Source organism: Mandrillus leucophaeus, unplaced genomic scaffold, assembly GCF_000951045.1.
Source record: "Mandrillus leucophaeus isolate KB7577 unplaced genomic scaffold, Mleu.le_1.0 Scaffold17, whole genome shotgun sequence".
Lineage (NCBI taxonomy): Eukaryota > Metazoa > Chordata > Mammalia > Primates > Cercopithecidae > Mandrillus > Mandrillus leucophaeus.
Genome location: NW_012101698.1, coordinates 5,434,422 through 5,451,489, shown reverse-complemented (window position 1 = coordinate 5,451,489; position 17,068 = coordinate 5,434,422). Strand labels below are relative to the sequence as shown.

Sequence of the window (17,068 nt, the reverse complement as noted above, 5' to 3'; positions counted from 1 at the left end):
GCCTGTAGTCCCAGCTACTCGGGAGGCTGAGGCAGGAGGCATAAACCCGGGAGGCGGAGCTTGCAGTGAGCTGAAATTCGACCACCGCACTCCAGCCTGGGCGGCAGAGCGAGACTCTGTCTCAAAAAAAAAAAAAAATAAAATAAAGGAGAAGGCAGTAGGGTAGGAGGAAAACTAGCCAGGCCTGGTGGCGGGTGCCTGTAGTCCCAGCTACTCGGGAGGCTGAGGCAGGAGAATGGCGTGAACCCGGGAGGCGGAGCTTGTAGTGAGCTAAGATCTGGCCACTGCGCTTCAGCCTGGTCGACAGAGCGAGACTCCGTCTCAAAAAAAAAAAAAAAAAGGGCTTCAAGAAGTTAATTGTGTCTGGGGGCAGTGGCTCATGCCTATAATTTCAGCACTTTCAGAGGCCAGGGTGGGAGGATCACTTGAGGCCAAGAGTTCATGACCAGCCTGGGCAACACAGCAAGACCCCCTCTCTACAAAATAATTTTTAAATAATTACCTGGGCGTGGTGGCATGCACTTGTAGTCCCAGCTACTCAAGAGGCTGAGGCAGGAAGATCGCTTGAGCCCAGGAGTTTGAGGCTGCAGTAAGCTATGGTCTCACTACTGCATTCCAGCCTGGGTGACAGAGTGAGACCCTGTCACAGTAACAACAAAAAAGTTAGTCACATGGGAGAAGCTGTAAACCCGGGTCAGCCAGAGGGCGGGGCAGACCAGGTCTTGGAGGCCCCTGTTACGTCAACAGCACAGTATCCCTGAGGGCAGGTGAAGCGCTGGGTCAGGCACCAGCCGTGTTGTGTCTCCTTCCCCCGCCGCAGCTGGGCCCGGGCTCCCCGCCAGGCGTGTGGGTCTGCAGTACCGACATGCTGCTGTCTGTTCCTGTAAATCCTGGTGAGCCTGAGACTACCTGGGACCACCTTCCCTCGTCACAGCCACAGCGAGAAGCCAGCTCTGCCTTTCTTTGCCCACCTTGCCTCTGGGCCTGCCCCACTGCCCTGTTAGATGGGAAGCTGGAGGGTGTGGAGAATGAAGCCCGGTGGAGGCAGGGCTTCTCCTGCTGTGCCTCAGTCTGTCTGTCTGTAGGATGGACAGAAGCAGCCCTGCCCCTTCTGCCCCACAGGTTCTGCAGAAGAACTTTGGGAGAGGAGGGCTGTCATTTTCCCAGGGGAATGTCCATTTGGCTTGGAAGCCATATTTCCCTTTTAGAGGCGCCCGGGTGCCCCAGCCCTGGGCTCTTGCTTCCTCCTGGCGGGGGACTCCCTGCCTTGGGTCGAGGCCCCTGGGAGCCTCCTGACTGCCCCACCCCACAGGGATCAGCTGGGACAGCTTCCGGGGAGCCAGAGTGATCGCCCTCCCAGGGAGCTTGGCCTACGCTCGGAATCATGGCGTCTACCTCACTGACCCCCAGGTAGTTCCCCTGGGGGCAGTGGAGCCGACTGGGGCAGCCTTCCCCCTGTCACTGGTCAACCTCTCATCCTGGATTTCTTGGCATGCTCCTGAATCCAAGGAGTTTCCTCCATGGCAGCGGCGCCAGTGCTCCCTCACTCTGGCCAAAAATACATTTCACACTGACCGCCTGCCCGGTCTCTGTGCCCGGGCTTGGGGCTGCGAAGATATTTAAAGCCTGTCCTCCGACATCATGGAGTAGAAATCTCAGGCCTCCTGAGAACGCCAGCAACTGCCAGCCTTGCATCTTCAGCTTTGCTTTGAAGAACGCCCTTGCTGCTACCTGTGGCTGTGGCCTCCTTCCAGATCCCTCCCTGCTCCCTCCCCTGATTCTGTTTCTCCCTGCATATAGGGCCTCGTTTTGGACATTTACTACCAGGGCACTGAGGCAGAGATTCAGCGGTGTGTCAGGCCTGATGGGCGGGTACCACTGGTATGGCTGCTGGGCCCAGGTTGTGGGGCTTTGGGGACATTATGGGATGGGGAGGGAGGGTTTGCCTTCCTTCAATTCCTTCTGGAAGCCTCCAGGACAAGCTAGTGCTAGAATCTGAGGACAGGGTAGTCTTGAAATTCAGGGTCTTGTCCTGAACCAGAAAGCCTAGAACCAGGTGTGCACGGTGGCTCATGCCTGTAATCCAAGCACTTTAGGAGGCTGAGGTGGGTGGATCAGTTGAGGTCAGAAGTTCGAGACCAGCCTGGGCAACATGGTGAAATCTTGTCTCTACTAAAAATACGACAGTTAGCTGAACATGGTGGCGTGTGCCTGTAATCTCAACTACTTGGGAGGTGGAGGCTCGAGAATCGCTTGAACCCAGGAGGCAGAGGTTGCAGTGAGCCGAGATCATGCCACTGCACTCCAGCCGGGGTGACAGAGTGAGACTCTGAATCAACCCCCTGTCCGCTGCAAAACAAAACAAAACAAAACAAACCTCAAAAGCTCAAACACAAAAAGGAAGCCTAGAACCAGAATGTGAGCAAGTTAAGGAGTGCGACGGGAGGAGGCCTAGAGCCAGACTCCGGGAATGCTTCCAGTGTGAGGGGCAAGGATTGGAGAGGCGGGGAAATCTGGGAGTGGGCCACTATGAGGGTAGAGATCTGGGTTTGGGAGGAGGCCTGACAGTTGAGGGGGTCCCAGAAGGTGCCTTGGTGGGAGCTGCCCCAAAGAAGCCTGGAGTCTGGGTGGTGGAGTGGTCAGAAGGCGACACTCCCTGCCTGGTGTGGCACTCAGCTTCACGTGGCCCGTCTGCATGTGCCCTCCCTGACTTGTACCAGGGCCTGGTCCGGGGCTCTCTGTCTCTGATCCTTTTGGGGTCCCTTCCAGGTCTCTGGGGTTGTCTTCTTCTCTGTGGAGACTGCCGAGCGCCTCCTAGCCACCCACGTGAGCCCGCCCCTGGATGCCTGCACCTACCTGGGCTTGGACTCTGGAGCCCGGCCTGTTCAGGTGACTGGGGGAGGGCAGCTGGGGGGTCCTGGCCTGGGGATGAGGCACTGTGTGGCCTCAGGCCAGCCACTTCCCCTCTCTGGGGCAGAGTCTCCACAGACGGGACGGCCCTGGTTTAGCCTCAGAACCTGGGGGCTAAACCCCTGCCACGACAATAGCTGTGCTTCTTCCCCTTCCCACAGCTGTCTCTGTTTTTTGACATTCTATACTGCATGGCTGAGAACGTGACCAGGGAGGACTTCCTGGTGGGGAGGCCCCCAGAGTTGGGGCAAGGCGATGCGGATGTAGCAGGTTATCTGCAGAGTGCCCGGGCCCAGCTGTGGAGGGAGCTTCGCGATCAGCCCCTTACCATGGGTGGGTACTGCCTTTCAGCTCCCTGGGGTGGGGAGACCATGGGAGTGAGGACCCCAAGAATGGAGCTGCTCACTGCATGCGGGGCCAGGCAGCCTAGCACAGAGACTGGGCAGTTCTCCTGTCCTGTGCCAGAGCCCCGCACTGAGCTACCTCCTTCCCCTTCCTGTCTTCCTTTTGTCTCATTCCTAGGCTCTCCCAGCCTGTCCACTTTGTTTGTTTTGTTTTTTGAAACGGAGTCTGTCTCTGTCGCCCCGGCTAGAGTGAGGTGGTGCGATCTCAGCTCACTGCAACCTCCGCCTCCTTGGTTCAAGCGATTCTCCTGCCTTAGCCTCCTGAGTACCTGGGATAATAGCTGTACATCACCACACCCGGCTAATTTTTGTATTTTTAGTAGAGATGGGGTTTCACCATGTGGGTCAGGCTGGTCTTGAACTCCTGGCCTCAGGTGACCCGCCTGCCTCGGCCTCCCAAAGTGCCGGGTTTACAGGCATGAGCCACAATGCCTGGCCCTAAGCTGTCTACTTACTTTCTTTTTTTGAGACAGAGTATGGCTCTGTTGGCCAGGCTGGAGTGCAGTGGTGCAATCTTGGCTCACTGCAACCTCTGCCTCCCGGGTTCAAGTGATTCTCCTGCCTCAGCTTCCTGAGTAGTTGGGATTACAGGTGCGTGGCACCATGCCTAGCTAATTTTTTTTCTTTTTTTGGTTTGAGACAGAGTCTCGCTCTGTTGTTCAGGCTGGAGTGCAGTGGCACGATCTCGGCTCACTGCAAGCTCTGCCTTCCAGGTTCATGCCATTCTCCTGCCTCAGCCTCCCAAGTAACTGGGACTACAGGCGCCTGCCACCACACCTGGCTAATTTTTTTTTTTTGTATTTTTAGTAGAGATGGGGTTTCACCATGTTAGCCAGGATGGTCTCGATCTCCTGACCTTGTGATCCGCTCGCCTCGGCCTCCCAAAGTGCTGGGATTACAGGTGCGAGCCACCGTGCCCAGCCAACCTGTCTGCTTTCTAGCTGTGTGGCTTTGGGCAGGTTCCTGACTCAGTTTCCCCTAACAGGCTCATTGCCACACCTGCCCCCATGTGTCTGTGCTGCTGGGAGGCCAGCCTGAGTCGCAGCAGGCATGGGGTTGGGGTCCGTACTTATGTCTTTACAGCCTACGTCTCCAACGGCAGCTACAGCTACATGACCTCCTCAGCCACTGAGTTCCTGCACAGCCTGGCACTCCCTGGGGCTCCTGGGGCCCAGATTGTGCACTCCCAGGTGGAGGTGAGACCTCCCTGCCCCTCTGGTGCCTGCTGAGTGCCTGGGGTCAGGTGGGATGTGGATTCCCAGGAAGACAATAGCCGGCCTTGGAACAGATGGCCTGAGTGCAGGTGTTACCCCCGGCTTACGCATGAAGTGCTGGAGGCTCAGAGAGGCTAAGTAACTTGCCTAAGGCCACACAGCCTGTAAGTGACCAAGTCAGGATTCTGCATGGAGCTTACCTGATTGAGAAGCTAAAGAAGACCTTTCTTTGGGGTCTGCCTGGGGTGACAGTGGTGGGCCTGGGTCAGTGCTGTGCTGCTGAGAAAGGGGACAGGTAGGGTTCAGAGGTGGCCCCCAGGGTGGCGGGGTTGGGCGTAGCTGGACAGGTGGGATGGAAATAGGCCTCAGGCTGGGGCCAAGGCAGGTCCAGAGAGGAGTCTAGGGAGCTGCAGGGCAGGGGAGCAGTAGGCCTGGACACTTCGCCCCCAGATGCTTGGCTTGGGAGGAGAGTTGAGGCAGCCCTGGCCCTCGACCCTCATGCTCTTCCTACCCGGCTGCACAGGAGCAGCAGCTCCTGGCGGCTGGGAGCTCTGTGGTCAGTTGCCTGCTGGAGGGCCCTGTCCGGCTGGGTCCCGGGAGTGTCCTGCAGCACTGCCACCTGCGGGTGAGGCCTGAGCGCGTGGGCATATTGGGGCAAGGGTGCTGGTGTCCCGTGTGTGTTGGGGGGTGCTGGGTGCCTGCCCACCCAGGATGTCTGCCCTGTCCCCTGCCAGGGCCCTATTCACATAGGCGCTGGCTGCATGGTGAGTGGCCTGGACATAACCCACTCCGAGGCTCTGCATGGCTGGGAGCTGCATGACCTTGTCCTGCAGGGACACCGTACGCGGCTACACGGCTCCCCGGGCCACGCCTTCACCCTTGTTGGCCGTCTGGACAGCTGGGAGGTAGGCAGTCGCCCTGCATTCCCTCACCCCCATCTTCAGGCTTTGGGGAGCCCCAAGGAGTCCTGGCCCCCACCCCACGGCGGGGTTCTCTGAGCACTGGTCCGTAGGACAGGCTGTGAGGAGGGTAGGATGTAGGAGGAGAGGATGAGGGAGGAGGTAGGGTGAGGTTAGGCTGTGAGACCAGCAGAGTCTCCACAGGCTTTCTCCCTCCTTGCATCTGCTCAGCCAGCTGGGCTGGGTGGGAATTTTGTTTTTGTTTTTTTTTTTTTGGAGATGGAGTCTTGCTCTGTCACCCAGGCTGGAGTGCAGCGGCCCAATCTCAGCTCACTGCAACCCCCGCCTCCCAGGTTCAAGTGATTCTCCTGTCTCAGCCTCCCAAATAGCTGGGACTACCAGCGTGCACCACCACGCCCAGCTTAGTACAGATGGGGTTTCATCATGTTGGCCAGGCCGGTTGGGTGGATTTTTTTTTTTTTTTTTGAGACAGAGTCTCACTCTGTCGCCCAGGCTGGAGTGCAATGGCGCGATCTCGGCTCACTGCAAGCTCCGCCTCCCGGGTTCAGGCTATTCTCCTGCCTCAGCCTCCTGTGTAGCTGGGACTACAGGCGCCCGCTACCACGCCCGGCTAATTTTAAAATATTTTTTAGTAGAGACGGGGTTTCACCGTGTTAGCCAGGATGGTCTCAATCTCCTGACCTCGTGATCTGCCCACCTCTGCCTCCCAAAGTGCTGGGATTATAGGCGTGAGCCACCGCGCCTGGCTGGGTGGAGATTTTTATCCCCATTTGGCAGGCTAGAGACTGAGGTTCAGAGAGGGAGGTAACCCGCCTTGGGCTGCAGCAGTTGTGGTGGGTTGGGCCTGGAACCCAGGGTTCTGCTCCAGATTTCAGGCACCTCGGCAGGAGTGTTGGAGCTGCAGGGCTGAAAGCAATTTCAGAAATTGCTCCATGGCTGGGTGTAGTGGCTCACGCCTGTAATCCCAACACTCTGGGAGGCCGAGGTGGGAGGATCTCTTGAGGCCAGGAGTTCATACCTGCAGTGAGCCGATTGCACCACTGCGCTCCAGCCTGGGTGGGTCAAGTACGTGCTTTGTCTGTCTTTCTGCCCTCACATGAGCACTTGAGCAGCTCCTGGCCCCCTGGCCTAGTGTCTCTAACCCTTTCCTGTGGCCCCTGCAGCCCTGACTGCTTCCTCCTCTCCCCCAGAGACAGGGGGCAGGCACATATCTCAACGTACCCTGGAGTGAATTCTTCAAGAGGACAGGTGTTCGGTAAGGTGGACACCCCTCGGGTCTCTGTGACCTGGGCAGCTGGGGTGACTGCTGCTTTTCGAGGTGTGTCTCTCCCCTGCCCCAGAGCAGCACGGGCCCTGCTACCATCCAGGGGCCTGGGTGGTTTTGAGATTCTCTCCAGTACTTTCCCCTGGGCAGCTCCCAGTCTCTGGCTGTGCTGACTTTGGCATTCTTGTTCAGCGGTCTGGGAAAGGATGCCAGGCAGCCTGGCCCCAGACCTGAATTGCCCACTTGTGCTACCTCGGAGAAGACTGTCCTGTCCCCATGAACTGACAGGTGGCTCAGGGCTTGGGGAGGAGACTGGAGCTTTTGCTTCCCTCCTGGGAATGTGCCTTCTCCCCACATCAGAGCCTGGGACCTGTGGGACCCTGACACGCCGCCAGCGGAGTGCTGCCTTCCCAGTGCCCGCCTCTTTCCTGTGCTCCACGCTTCGAGGGACCTGGGACCCCAGGACCTGCTGTGGATGCTGGACCGCCAGGAGGATGGGGGCGAGGCCCTGCGAGCCTGGCGAGCCTCCTGGCGTCTGTCCTGGGAGCAGCTGCAGCCATGCCTGGATCGGGCTGCCACGCTGGCCTCTCGCCGGGACCTGTTCTTCCGCCAGGCCCTGCATAAAGCGCGGCATGTGCTGGAGGCCCGGCAGGACCTCAGCCTGCGCCCGCTGATCTGGGCTGCTGTCCGCGAGGGCTGCCCCGGGCCTCTGTTGGCCACGTTGGACCAGGGTGAGTGTGCGGGCTGGTAGTGCTGCAGAGTCAGGCCAGGGGCACCTGCCCTCCCTGTCCTCTGGGCCACCCCCCGAGGGGACTAGGGGGCCATGAGGTGCTCAGGCTGGGAAGGGGCACGCTGGAGTTTACTTTTAGGATTCTGGAAGGCCTCATCCTTGTCAGTGAGGTTTGGTCAGAGGTTGAGGCCTGGCAGCTGAGCTCTAGGTCCTAGGCACATCGGCAAACCCTGCATGTTCTGTACCGGGTGCCGGGATGTGGGTGCAGAGCGTGGGGAGGGGACAGGGCCCCCAAGGGACATGGTCAGTTCTGCGTGAGGTCCCAGGCACACTGCTGGGGGCTCACAGCCTTAGCCTCCTAGGCCGTACCTCGTGGAAGGTCCCAGGGACCATGGACATGATTGGTATTGAAGCTACTCACCCAGAGCCACACGGCTAGCTGGTGGTGAGGCTGAGACCTGAGCCCAGGTGGTTTGAGCCCAGAGCCTGAGCTCTTCATCACTATGGGAGTCCTGGGTGGGGCTGAAGAGACACCTATGGGCTGGGACTCTGGGACTGGCAAGACGAGAGGATCTCTGCCAGGCAGAGAGGAGGGGTGCAGTTACAGTCAAAGATACATTGTGGGCAAAAGCCAGGAGGTGTGAGGGGTCTGGCGCATTTGGGGACTGTTGAGTAGCCTCTCAGGGCAGAGGATTTTGAAGACAGGCCTCCTCCCCTGCCACCCCCAATTCCTGGTCCCTCAGTTGCAGCTGGGGCAGAAGATCCTGGTGTGGCAGCGCGGGCACTGGCCTGTGTGGCGGACGTCCTGGGCTGCATGGCAGAGGGCCGTGGGGGCTTGCGGAGCGGGCCAGCTGCCAACCCTGAGTGGATGCGGCCCTTCTCGTACCTGGAGTGTGGAGACCTGGCAGCGGGCGTGGAGGCGCTTGCCCAGGAGAGGGACAAGTGGCTAAGCAGGTGGGTACTAACAGAGGTCAGATCCCTTGGATATGCCCCTGGCTATCTGGGAAGTGGCCCCTGATGGACGAAGCCCAGAGAGAGGTGGGGCACCGTTGGGTACCCCAGGACAGTCAGGTCCCCAAAGCCAGGCAGTCTGCCTCTAGCTTGGACTGCATGCCGCCATCCCTCTCTCTTCTTTTGGCAGGCCAGCCTTGCTGGTGCGAGCGGCCCGCCACTATGAGGGGGCTGGGCAGATCCTGATCCGCCAGGCTGTGATGTCAGCCCAGCACTTTGTCTCCACGGAGCCGGTGGAGCTGCCGGGACCTGGGCAGTGGGTGGTGGCTGAGTGCCCAGCCCGTGTGGATTTCTCTGGTGAGCCCCTTGTGGCAGGTGGGGGTGAGGGTACCTGCCCCAGAGCCAGGCTGGCAGCTTCTGTGACCAACTTGAGTCTTGCCACGCTGCCGTAGGGGGCTGGAGTGACACGCCACCCCTTGCCTATGAGCTTGGTGGGGCTGTGCTGGGCCTGGCTGTGCGAGTGGATGGCCGCCGGCCCATTGGAGCCAGGGCACGCCGCATCCCGGAGCCTGAGCTGTGGCTGGCGGTGGGGCCTCGGCAGGATGAGATGACTGTGAAGATAGTGTGCCGGTGCCTGGCTGACCTGCGGGACTACTGCCAGCCCCATGCCCCAGGTCAGGCACCCTGAGACCTCTGCAGGTGGGGCTGGCACACATGGCCAGCTAGGGGTGGGGGGCAGAAGCTAGAGACTGCAAGCCACTGGGGTCTGGCCTGAGGAGCCAGCCAGTCTGGCTGAGGAGCCTGAAGGGAAGGAAGGGGCTGGGAGTCAACCTGCATAGGCACCTACAGACACAGGAAGTAGAGATGACATGTGTCCCTGTCTGGGAGTCCAGAGGCCCTTTTATGGCTTGGGGGTGGGGCCAGTACTGCTGCTGGACTTTTGTCCCACCGGATGAGTCCCGCACTGGCTGGGAAGTCATGAGGGTGGGTGGGTGTCTGCGTCTGCCCTTGGAGACCAAATTCCTTCCTCATGCCTGTCCCTCTGCAGGGGCCCTGCTGAAGGCGGCCTTCATCTGCGCGGGGATCGTGCATGTCCACTCGGAACTCCAGCTGAATGAGCAGCTGCTCCGCACCTTCGGGGGCGGCTTTGAGCTGCACACCTGGTCTGAGCTGCCCCACGGCTCTGGCCTGGGTAAGCGGGCCCTGCCACCTGCTATCCACTGACTGTCACAGCCCTCCAACCTTGCCTGTGATCCCTTTCCCTGGCCTCTGCCCTTAAAGGGAGTCAGGCAGGCCTGGGCAGGGCAGAGGTGTTTCATGCCTGCTGTCTCCTCTCTGCCCTGCAGGCACCAGCAGCATCTTGGCAGGCACTGCCCTGGCTGCCTTGCAGCGAGCCGCAGGCCGGGTGGTGGGCACGGAAGCCCTGATCCATGCAGTGCTGCACCTGGAGCAGGTGCTCACCACTGGTATGTGACTGCCCTGGAGTTGGGGGAAGTCACTGACACTTTCCCAAGGGCCTACGGGGGGAATGGATTTGCATGTGATTGGCCAACAGCCACATGACTGTGCTGCTGTTGAAAATACTTTCCTTCTAGTCACTTTGACCTTCTCTGGTCACTTTCAACTTGAAATGTTCTACCTCCCAACGAGCTGTTTCATGAGCATCTACTGAGTGCCAGATTCTGTGCTGTGCCTTTCTTTTCTTTCTTTTTTGAGATGGAGTCTTGCTCTGTCACCCAGGCTGGAGTGCAGTGGTGTGATCTTGGCTCACTGCAAGCTCTGCCTCCCAGGTTCACACCATTCTCCTGCTTCAGCCTCCCGAGTAGCTGGGACTACAGGCGCCTGCCACCACACCGAGCTAAGTTTTTGTATTGTTAGTAGAGACGGGGTTTCACCGTTAGCCAGGATGGTCTCGATCTCCTGACCTAGTGATCCGCCCGCCTTGGCCTCCCAAAATGCTGGGATTACAGGCGTGAGCCACCGCACTGGGCCTGTGCTGTGCCTTTTATGCTTGTTGGAACCAGGTGCTATGCTTCGTGACTGTGCCTATCCAGGGCTGTGCTCAGGTAGGGCTGGGCAGAGCTGGTTTGGACCTTCTGCCTGCCATTCTGGCATCATGCCCTTACTTGAGATGCGATCACCTGTGCCCCCGCCCCCACCCCCCTGGCCATATGGTAGGGCAGCAAGAGCCCAACAATGACTATGATCTAACGAATGTCACCAGCGCCAGGCTTCTCACTCCTCTTGGCCACCGAGCCCCCTGGAACCCATGGCTAGTGTAGAGCAGCCACAGGCTTCTCTGGTTTCAGGTCCACCTCAGGGTGTCAGGCCCCGTCTCCAGCACACCCCTGGAAGGAAACTGCTGCAAAGGCCTACTGAAGCCTGATTGTGGTGTTTTCTGTCACTCTGTAGCTCAAGCCTCTCGTTTCACTGTAGTGACTCATATCCCATAATCGGTAGTCATTAGCAAAAGGTGCAGATGGGGAAGCCTTTCCAGCTTTCTTTTGAGGTGCGCCATTCAAGTTCTACACTGGCCAACGGATGACTATTTGTTGAGAACCCACTCTGTGGGGCCCCGGGGATAAAATGAGCAAAAAGGGGGTCCCTGCCTTCAAAAATCCTGTGGTCTCCTGGAGACAGACATTAATCAATAACCACTCAGGTGCATGTGTATTACAAACTGTGCCAAGTGCTCTGAAGCAGAGGGGCACAGTTAAGTCTTGACATTTCAAGATTTAGCCACTTTGCAGCCACCAGGTTTTGGCTGCAAAGTTCCAGATGGCTCCTGTCTTTTGCATTTCGTACTCTAAACCCTTGCAGGCCCTTCCCTAAATATCAAGGGTCTGTCCCAGAAGCAACTCAAGTTTTGTTATTTAAAATTTTTTTTTTTATTTTTGAGATGGAGTCTAGCTCTGTCACCCAGATTGGAGTGCAGTGGCACGATCTCGGCTCACTGCCACCTCTACCTCCCGGGTTCAAGCGATTCTCCTGCCTCAGCCTCCCGAGTAGCTGGTGTTACAGGCGCCTGCCACCGTGCCCAGCTAATTTTTTGTATTTTTAGTAGAGATGGGGTTTCACTGTGTTGGCCAGTCTGGTCTTGAACTCCTGACCTCGTGATCCGCCTGCCTTGGCCTCCCAAAGTGCTGGGATTACAAGCGTAAGCCACCATGCCCGGACTAGTTTTGTTATTTTTATGCAGCTACAAGGAGGAAAATGATACATACCTTTCATTACTGAAGCTGGAAAGATGTGTAAGTTAGATAAGATAAAAATAGATCCTGATGAGCTTCCTTCCAACATAAACCACCTGTCAGAAGATGGTGCAGGGAGACTCAGGCTATAGGGAAGGTATCTGTCAGCCTCTCCTCTGACTAAAACTCCCCTAGGAGGGGCAGAGGTTAGTGTAAAATATGTATTTTTTGAGCCAGAGTCTCACACTGTTACCCAGGCTGGAGTGTAGCGGTGAGATCTCAGCTCACTGCAACCTCTGCCTCAGCCTCCCCAGAAGCTGGGATTATAGGACACGTACCATCATGCCTGGCTAATTTTTGTATTTTTGGTAGAGATGGGGTTTCACCATGTTGGCCAGGCTGGTCTCAAACTCCTGACCTCAAGTGATCTGCCCGCCTTAGCCTCCCAAAGTGCTGTGATTACAGGTGTGCGTCACCATGCCCGGCCATAGTGTAAAATCTTTATCCTTCAATGTGGTTTATCCCAATTCCAATTACACATTAGGTCTAAAACAAAACTCAGGCCTCGGGAATTCCAAGCTTTGCCCTGGAGTGAAGCCCATTCCCTTGCTGGGATTGTCCTGGGGACAGAAGCTGCGTAGCTCACTGTCCTGTGGAGTTGAGGGAAGCTATCTTTCCATACTGCTCCCAGAAAGGGGTGCAGGGCCGGGAGCCTAGACTGGGAGAATGAAGCTGGGCCAGACAGACTCCAACAGTGACAGGCCCTGGGCTTACAGGAGGTGGCTGGCAGGACCAAGTGGGTGGCCTAATGCCTGGCATCAAGGTGGGGCGCTCCCGGGCTCAGCTGCCGCTGAAGGTGGAGGTAGAAGAGGTCACAGTGCCTGAGGGCTTTGTCCAGAAGCTCAATGACCACCTGCTCTTGGTGTACACTGGCAAGACCCGCCTGGCTCGGAATCTGCTGCAGGTGAGCTCTGGCCCCAGCATGAGGGAGGCAGGCAGGGGGCCTGCCGGCTGGGCCTGGGTCCTCACCACCCCTTCTCCTGCCCCGTCCACAGGATGTGCTGAGGAGCTGGTACGCCCGACTGCCTGCTGTGGTGCAGAATGCCCACAGCCTGGTGCAGCAAACTGAGGAGTGCGCTGAAGCCTTCCGCCAAGGTGAGGGGCTTCTTCCGGGGCGGGGGGGTCAGGGCACCAGGAGGGAGTATCCTGCCACTTGTGGGTTTGAGGCCAGGGTCATCTGCAGGCTTGGCACAAGCTCCAGATATTAGGCCTCTGGGAACAGAAGCCTATTGTCTGTCCTCTCCAAGGTCTCACATTTAGGGGAAAGTCACATCTGAGGACAAAAGTTCCATCATGGGAAAGGCCCTCCAGCCCCACCTAACAGGAAGCAGAAAGGGGAAGGGACTCACCCCATGGCTGAGTTCCAGGGAAGTCTGAGCCGGGCAGGGCCCCAGTGTGTGGCTTCACAGCTCCCTAGATGCCGACTGTGCTGGGTGTGGTGTTGGTTGCTTCCTGCACATTGGTCCTCAGGCAGTCCTGGGAAGTGGGCTTGTTACTTCCAGCTCCAGCCAGCACTGGAATCTGGCTTCTTTACCATGACACTGGCTCAGCAGCACGTCCTGGCACTTCATGCAGTCTCCAGACGGGTGCTGAGTATCTTGGCCCAGGCACATCACTCCCCTCTGCCCCACCTCAGGAAGCCTGCCTCTGCTGGGCCAGTGCCTGACCTCATACTGGGAGCAGAAGAAGCTCATGGCTCCAGGCTGTGAGCCCCTGGCTGTGCGGCGTATGATGGATGTCCTGGCCCCCCACGTGCATGGCCAGAGCCTGGCTGGGGCAGGCGGTGGAGGCTTTCTCTATCTGTTGACCAAGGAGCCACAGCAAAAGGAGGCCTTGGAGACGGTGCTGGCCAAGACCGAGGTACTGATGGGGCTGGGGTTGGTCAGGAGACCTCTTGGGGCAAGAAACCTCACTGTGGCCCACCAGTTAACCAGGGGCTGTATCTGCAAGTTCCCCTGGTCCTGCAGGCTCAGTCCAGCCTCCAGAAGGCCTGAGATTTGTCCAAAGCCTTCTAAATACTTCCTGTCCTGTCCAGGGCCTTGGGAATTACAGCATCCACCTGGTTGAAGTGGACACGCAGGGCCTGAGCCTGAAGCTGCTGGGGACCGAGGCCTCAACCTGTTGCCCTTTCCCATGAAGCTGGCTTCTCTCTGCAACAGGAGAAAACCTGGAGCTACAGTGTCCCCCACCTTCCTTGCCCCATGGGAACCTCCACCTCCTACTCCCCACCCACCTCTGCGAATCTGCTCCCAAAGGAAGCTGACCAGAGCAAGACCTGGGCAAGCAGAGAGTGCCTGGGACAGGACTGACCTGATGGACAGTGGCCTAGGTATAGCCTCTGTTCCTCCTGGACATAAGAAGGTCCCAAGCTTAGTATCCCATGTGGCCTTTACAAATCCTATGGCTGGCCTTCTCATTCCACGAGGGCCCTGGAAAGGGTTGACAGCCAGCCTTGGCGTATGGCTGGGAGTCCCTTGGCAAGGCCAACCCTGAAGAGGCCCTCCGAGGCATTCCCTGTGGCCTTCCTTAGAGTTGTAGACTTCACGCTTCACCCTCATGGGAGCGTGGGAGTGAGGGTGGCGGTCCCTTGCCAAGTTGGTGGCAGTGACCCAGCGATTCACTGCCATCCCAGGCCTTAACCAACAAAGCTACGGACCGTGCCAAGTGACCTGGTGCCTGTGGGAAGTGGGTTCTCAGGACTGGCATTCTTGGAATAAAGTCACTCTGTCCTTACAGGTGGTTCTCATAAAGTCACTTTTGCTCCTCCTGGGAGCAGTTCCCACTTCCTACACCATGGGGAACCGGCCCTGCGGTGATCCAGCTTGTGGTGGGGGCCCCATAGGGGCATGAGGGTCTGGGACTGGATGGGGGCTCCTGCCATCACGTGGGTCCCGGACACAGCTGTGTGCTGCACTGTGTGTGGGAGGAAGCTGAGGTCTTGGGTTTTGCCTTCCTATTTCAGTGCAACTGGTAGACCTGCCCTGCCCCATAGCATCTGGCCCTCCCTGGAAACAGCACACTGGCATCTCTCCAAGGGGTAGCTTTATTCAGGGATCATAAACATCACAGCCTTTGCTCGAAGTCAAGCCTAACTGCTAGGTCCCCAGATGTACCCAAGTTGTCTAGGGCTGGCAGGGTAGCTTGTTTGCTGTAGTGTTTGAGGGCAAGAGACTGACCATCCACGCAGAAAGCTGGCCTGGGCTGCCCACTGCCTGCCATGGCTTTCCTACCTCATTAGGAGCCCGCTTCTCTTGGTGGGGAGACGCTGCCCCCAGAGCATCACCTGGCCAGGCCTGAGGGCAGAGCATGGAGGGGGCCCAGACCTTGTTTCTCTGCTGCCAGCTGTAGAAAGGTCTGGGCTGTCAGATCTCCCCCAAGTCAGACAGTCTCGCTCAGCTCCTTGGCTGGGGCCCCTTCGAGAACAGGCCTGGAAGTGTGATGAGCCAGGTGTGTTCACCCAGGCAGCTACAGGCGCAGCCTCTTGATATCTTCACTGCGGAAGTCTATGCGCAGGGCCAGCACCTGGCGCACTTCAGCAGGGGTGAGGCGCCACGTCAATGGGCCGGAGTTGGGTCCCCAGTAATCGAGGATCTCGGTCACCTGTGGGGAAAGACATAGAGACCAGTCAGCAAGGTGGGGCTATTCTGAAAGAGGGCTCTGGCCTCCACCAGGGGCAGAGCAGGGGCACCTGGGAAGGGGAAGGTGTCCTGTAGGGCTGGCTGCTGGCAGAGACATGGTTTAGAGGGAAGTGGTGGGGATCCATCTTTGCCTCTTTCAGTCACCCCTCCGTGGCTGGGCCAAGGGCGAGCCACCTACCCGCTCCAGATTGAGGATGGTGGCCATCTGGGAGAGCCGGGCAAACTTGTCTCGGATGGTCCAGGTGGTCACCGTGGTAAGGTAGGCAATGAGTGACCTCAGCTCTTTGTCAAACTGCAGACCGCCCAGCTGCAGAAGAACCCAAGCCCAGTAACTACTTAGGCCTGGCCAAGCAGAACTGGCCTCCAACTGCCCCCAGAGCTGGGTGGCAAGGCTGGCCAGGCCTCAGGTGGTGCCCTGTGGCTTCTGTTTGCTCTACGGCTTCAGAAGTCAGGGCAGAACTGGACCCAGACATGCAGGGCCTGTGGGCAGCAGACAGAGGGGATGCAAGTCCTGGGGTGGTGGCATGGCTCGTCTTCCTCAGAGGAGAAACGCGAGCTGCAGACCCATGACCCCTTTACCTTACCCGGTTAAAGGTGGATTTCAGCACCACTTTCTCCAACTCGACGGCAACAAGGCTGGTCATGAGGCCGGTCAGGCTGTCGTAGATGACCGGGGACAGGCTGGCCTGCACACAGAGGGTTGACATCAGAGCCCCACCTAACTCCTCTGCCTCTACGCTGGAGTCTTAGGTGGCGAGGATGGTTAGGTGAGGCCACGGGGCAGTGTTTCTACAGGTTAGGGTTGGAAGGGCTTCCAGGGTTCCCAGAAGGAATGTGATGAGACCCTGCAGGCTGCTGGTTTGGGCAGAGGTGGGTAATTTCCCTAAGTGGATCCCTAGGGCCCCTACTCACCTTGAACTCCGCCATTTGCTGCTCCAGGTTAAGGATGAACTGTTGTACCCAAGGGTCATTGGCTTCATAGTCATTGAATTCTTCCTGTTGTCAGGAAGCAGGACTGGTGGTCACCATGGGCCTCTTTCTAAGAAGTACCATTCACTGCCACCCACCTCTATCCCTCTAAGAAAATAATGTAAAATGTTCTTCCTTTCCTGTGCCTTGACTCATCTAGTTTAAAACCAGCTCAGACATCCAGGCTGGCAGAAATTGACCAGCAAACAGCCCAGGGCTGTAGCAGAGGCCCACATAATATGGTAAAGTTCCTGGCATTTTATTCCTTCTTGGATCTCATGTTCTACAGGAATGAAATCACTAGGCCAGGAGGAAAAAAACGCTTCTAAGTCTATCATAGGTGGGGCAAAAAGAGCTCCAATACAAGGGAACAAGTTAGGTCAAGGCAAACTCCATGTCTTTCTGAGCCCTTCTGACTAGGGACAAACTGTTTCCTGGGAGGAACCTAGTCTTCAAGGGTGAGGGTGGGGGAAGTGGGCTGGGAAGCATGGAAGGTCTAGTCTGTTCAGATGGCTCCGCTCCCTCCAGCTGGGGCTAGGGGTGAGGGGTCATTGGGGCTTGATGGCTGCCTGTGGCCAGGCTAACCTCCTCGATGTTGTGGGAGACGGAGAAAAAGCTGTTGATCCAAGGCTGCACCTGTGGCTTGATGGCTGTGCTGTTGAGCTCCGTCAGCCCTTCCTGCACAAGACAAGGTGGAGACATGTAACACAGAAGGCACACCTCATCCCTTCCCTCTCTCTTCTCCCCATCCCTCCCTTCTTGTTCCCTCCCCATCCCTTCCATCTCTCCTCTCCCCATCCCTTCCCTCTCTCTTCTC

The 17,068-nt window shown here is 57.9% G+C and overlaps 2 protein-coding genes across 3 annotated transcripts in view; one reads left to right on the top strand and one right to left on the bottom strand.

The window, feature by feature from the left end:
• FUK (fucokinase) overlaps positions 1-14,377 on the top strand; it is a 26,196-nt gene extending 11,819 nt beyond the window's left edge. The window contains exons 2-20 of the mRNA XM_011976774.1: positions 821-893; positions 1,313-1,410; positions 1,801-1,881; positions 2,770-2,889; positions 3,072-3,243; positions 4,398-4,510; positions 5,052-5,153; positions 5,263-5,433; positions 6,639-6,703; positions 7,073-7,443; positions 8,186-8,396; positions 8,584-8,750; positions 8,846-9,067; positions 9,442-9,585; positions 9,740-9,859; positions 12,361-12,548; positions 12,640-12,739; positions 13,281-13,504; positions 13,680-14,377. Of these exons, the coding sequence (XP_011832164.1) occupies positions 821-893; positions 1,313-1,410; positions 1,801-1,881; positions 2,770-2,889; positions 3,072-3,243; positions 4,398-4,510; positions 5,052-5,153; positions 5,263-5,433; positions 6,639-6,703; positions 7,073-7,443; positions 8,186-8,396; positions 8,584-8,750; positions 8,846-9,067; positions 9,442-9,585; positions 9,740-9,859; positions 12,361-12,548; positions 12,640-12,739; positions 13,281-13,504; positions 13,680-13,781 (2,844 nt within the window). The 3' untranslated portion in view covers positions 13,782-14,377. The remainder of the gene's footprint in view (positions 1-820; positions 894-1,312; positions 1,411-1,800; positions 1,882-2,769; positions 2,890-3,071; positions 3,244-4,397; positions 4,511-5,051; positions 5,154-5,262; positions 5,434-6,638; positions 6,704-7,072; positions 7,444-8,185; positions 8,397-8,583; positions 8,751-8,845; positions 9,068-9,441; positions 9,586-9,739; positions 9,860-12,360; positions 12,549-12,639; positions 12,740-13,280; positions 13,505-13,679) is intronic.
• Positions 14,378-14,669: 292 nt separating this feature from the next.
• Positions 14,670-17,068, bottom strand: part of COG4 (component of oligomeric golgi complex 4) — a 49,162-nt gene continuing 46,763 nt past the window's right edge. For both annotated transcript variants that reach the window (XM_011976771.1, XM_011976772.1), the window contains 5 exons: positions 16,837-16,929; positions 16,195-16,278; positions 15,867-15,968; positions 15,461-15,589; positions 14,670-15,244 (listed from right to left, as the gene is read on the bottom strand). In XM_011976771.1, the coding sequence (XP_011832161.1) occupies positions 15,110-15,244; positions 15,461-15,589; positions 15,867-15,968; positions 16,195-16,278; positions 16,837-16,929 (543 nt within the window). In that variant the 3' untranslated portion in view covers positions 14,670-15,109. The remainder of the gene's footprint in view (positions 15,245-15,460; positions 15,590-15,866; positions 15,969-16,194; positions 16,279-16,836; positions 16,930-17,068) is intronic.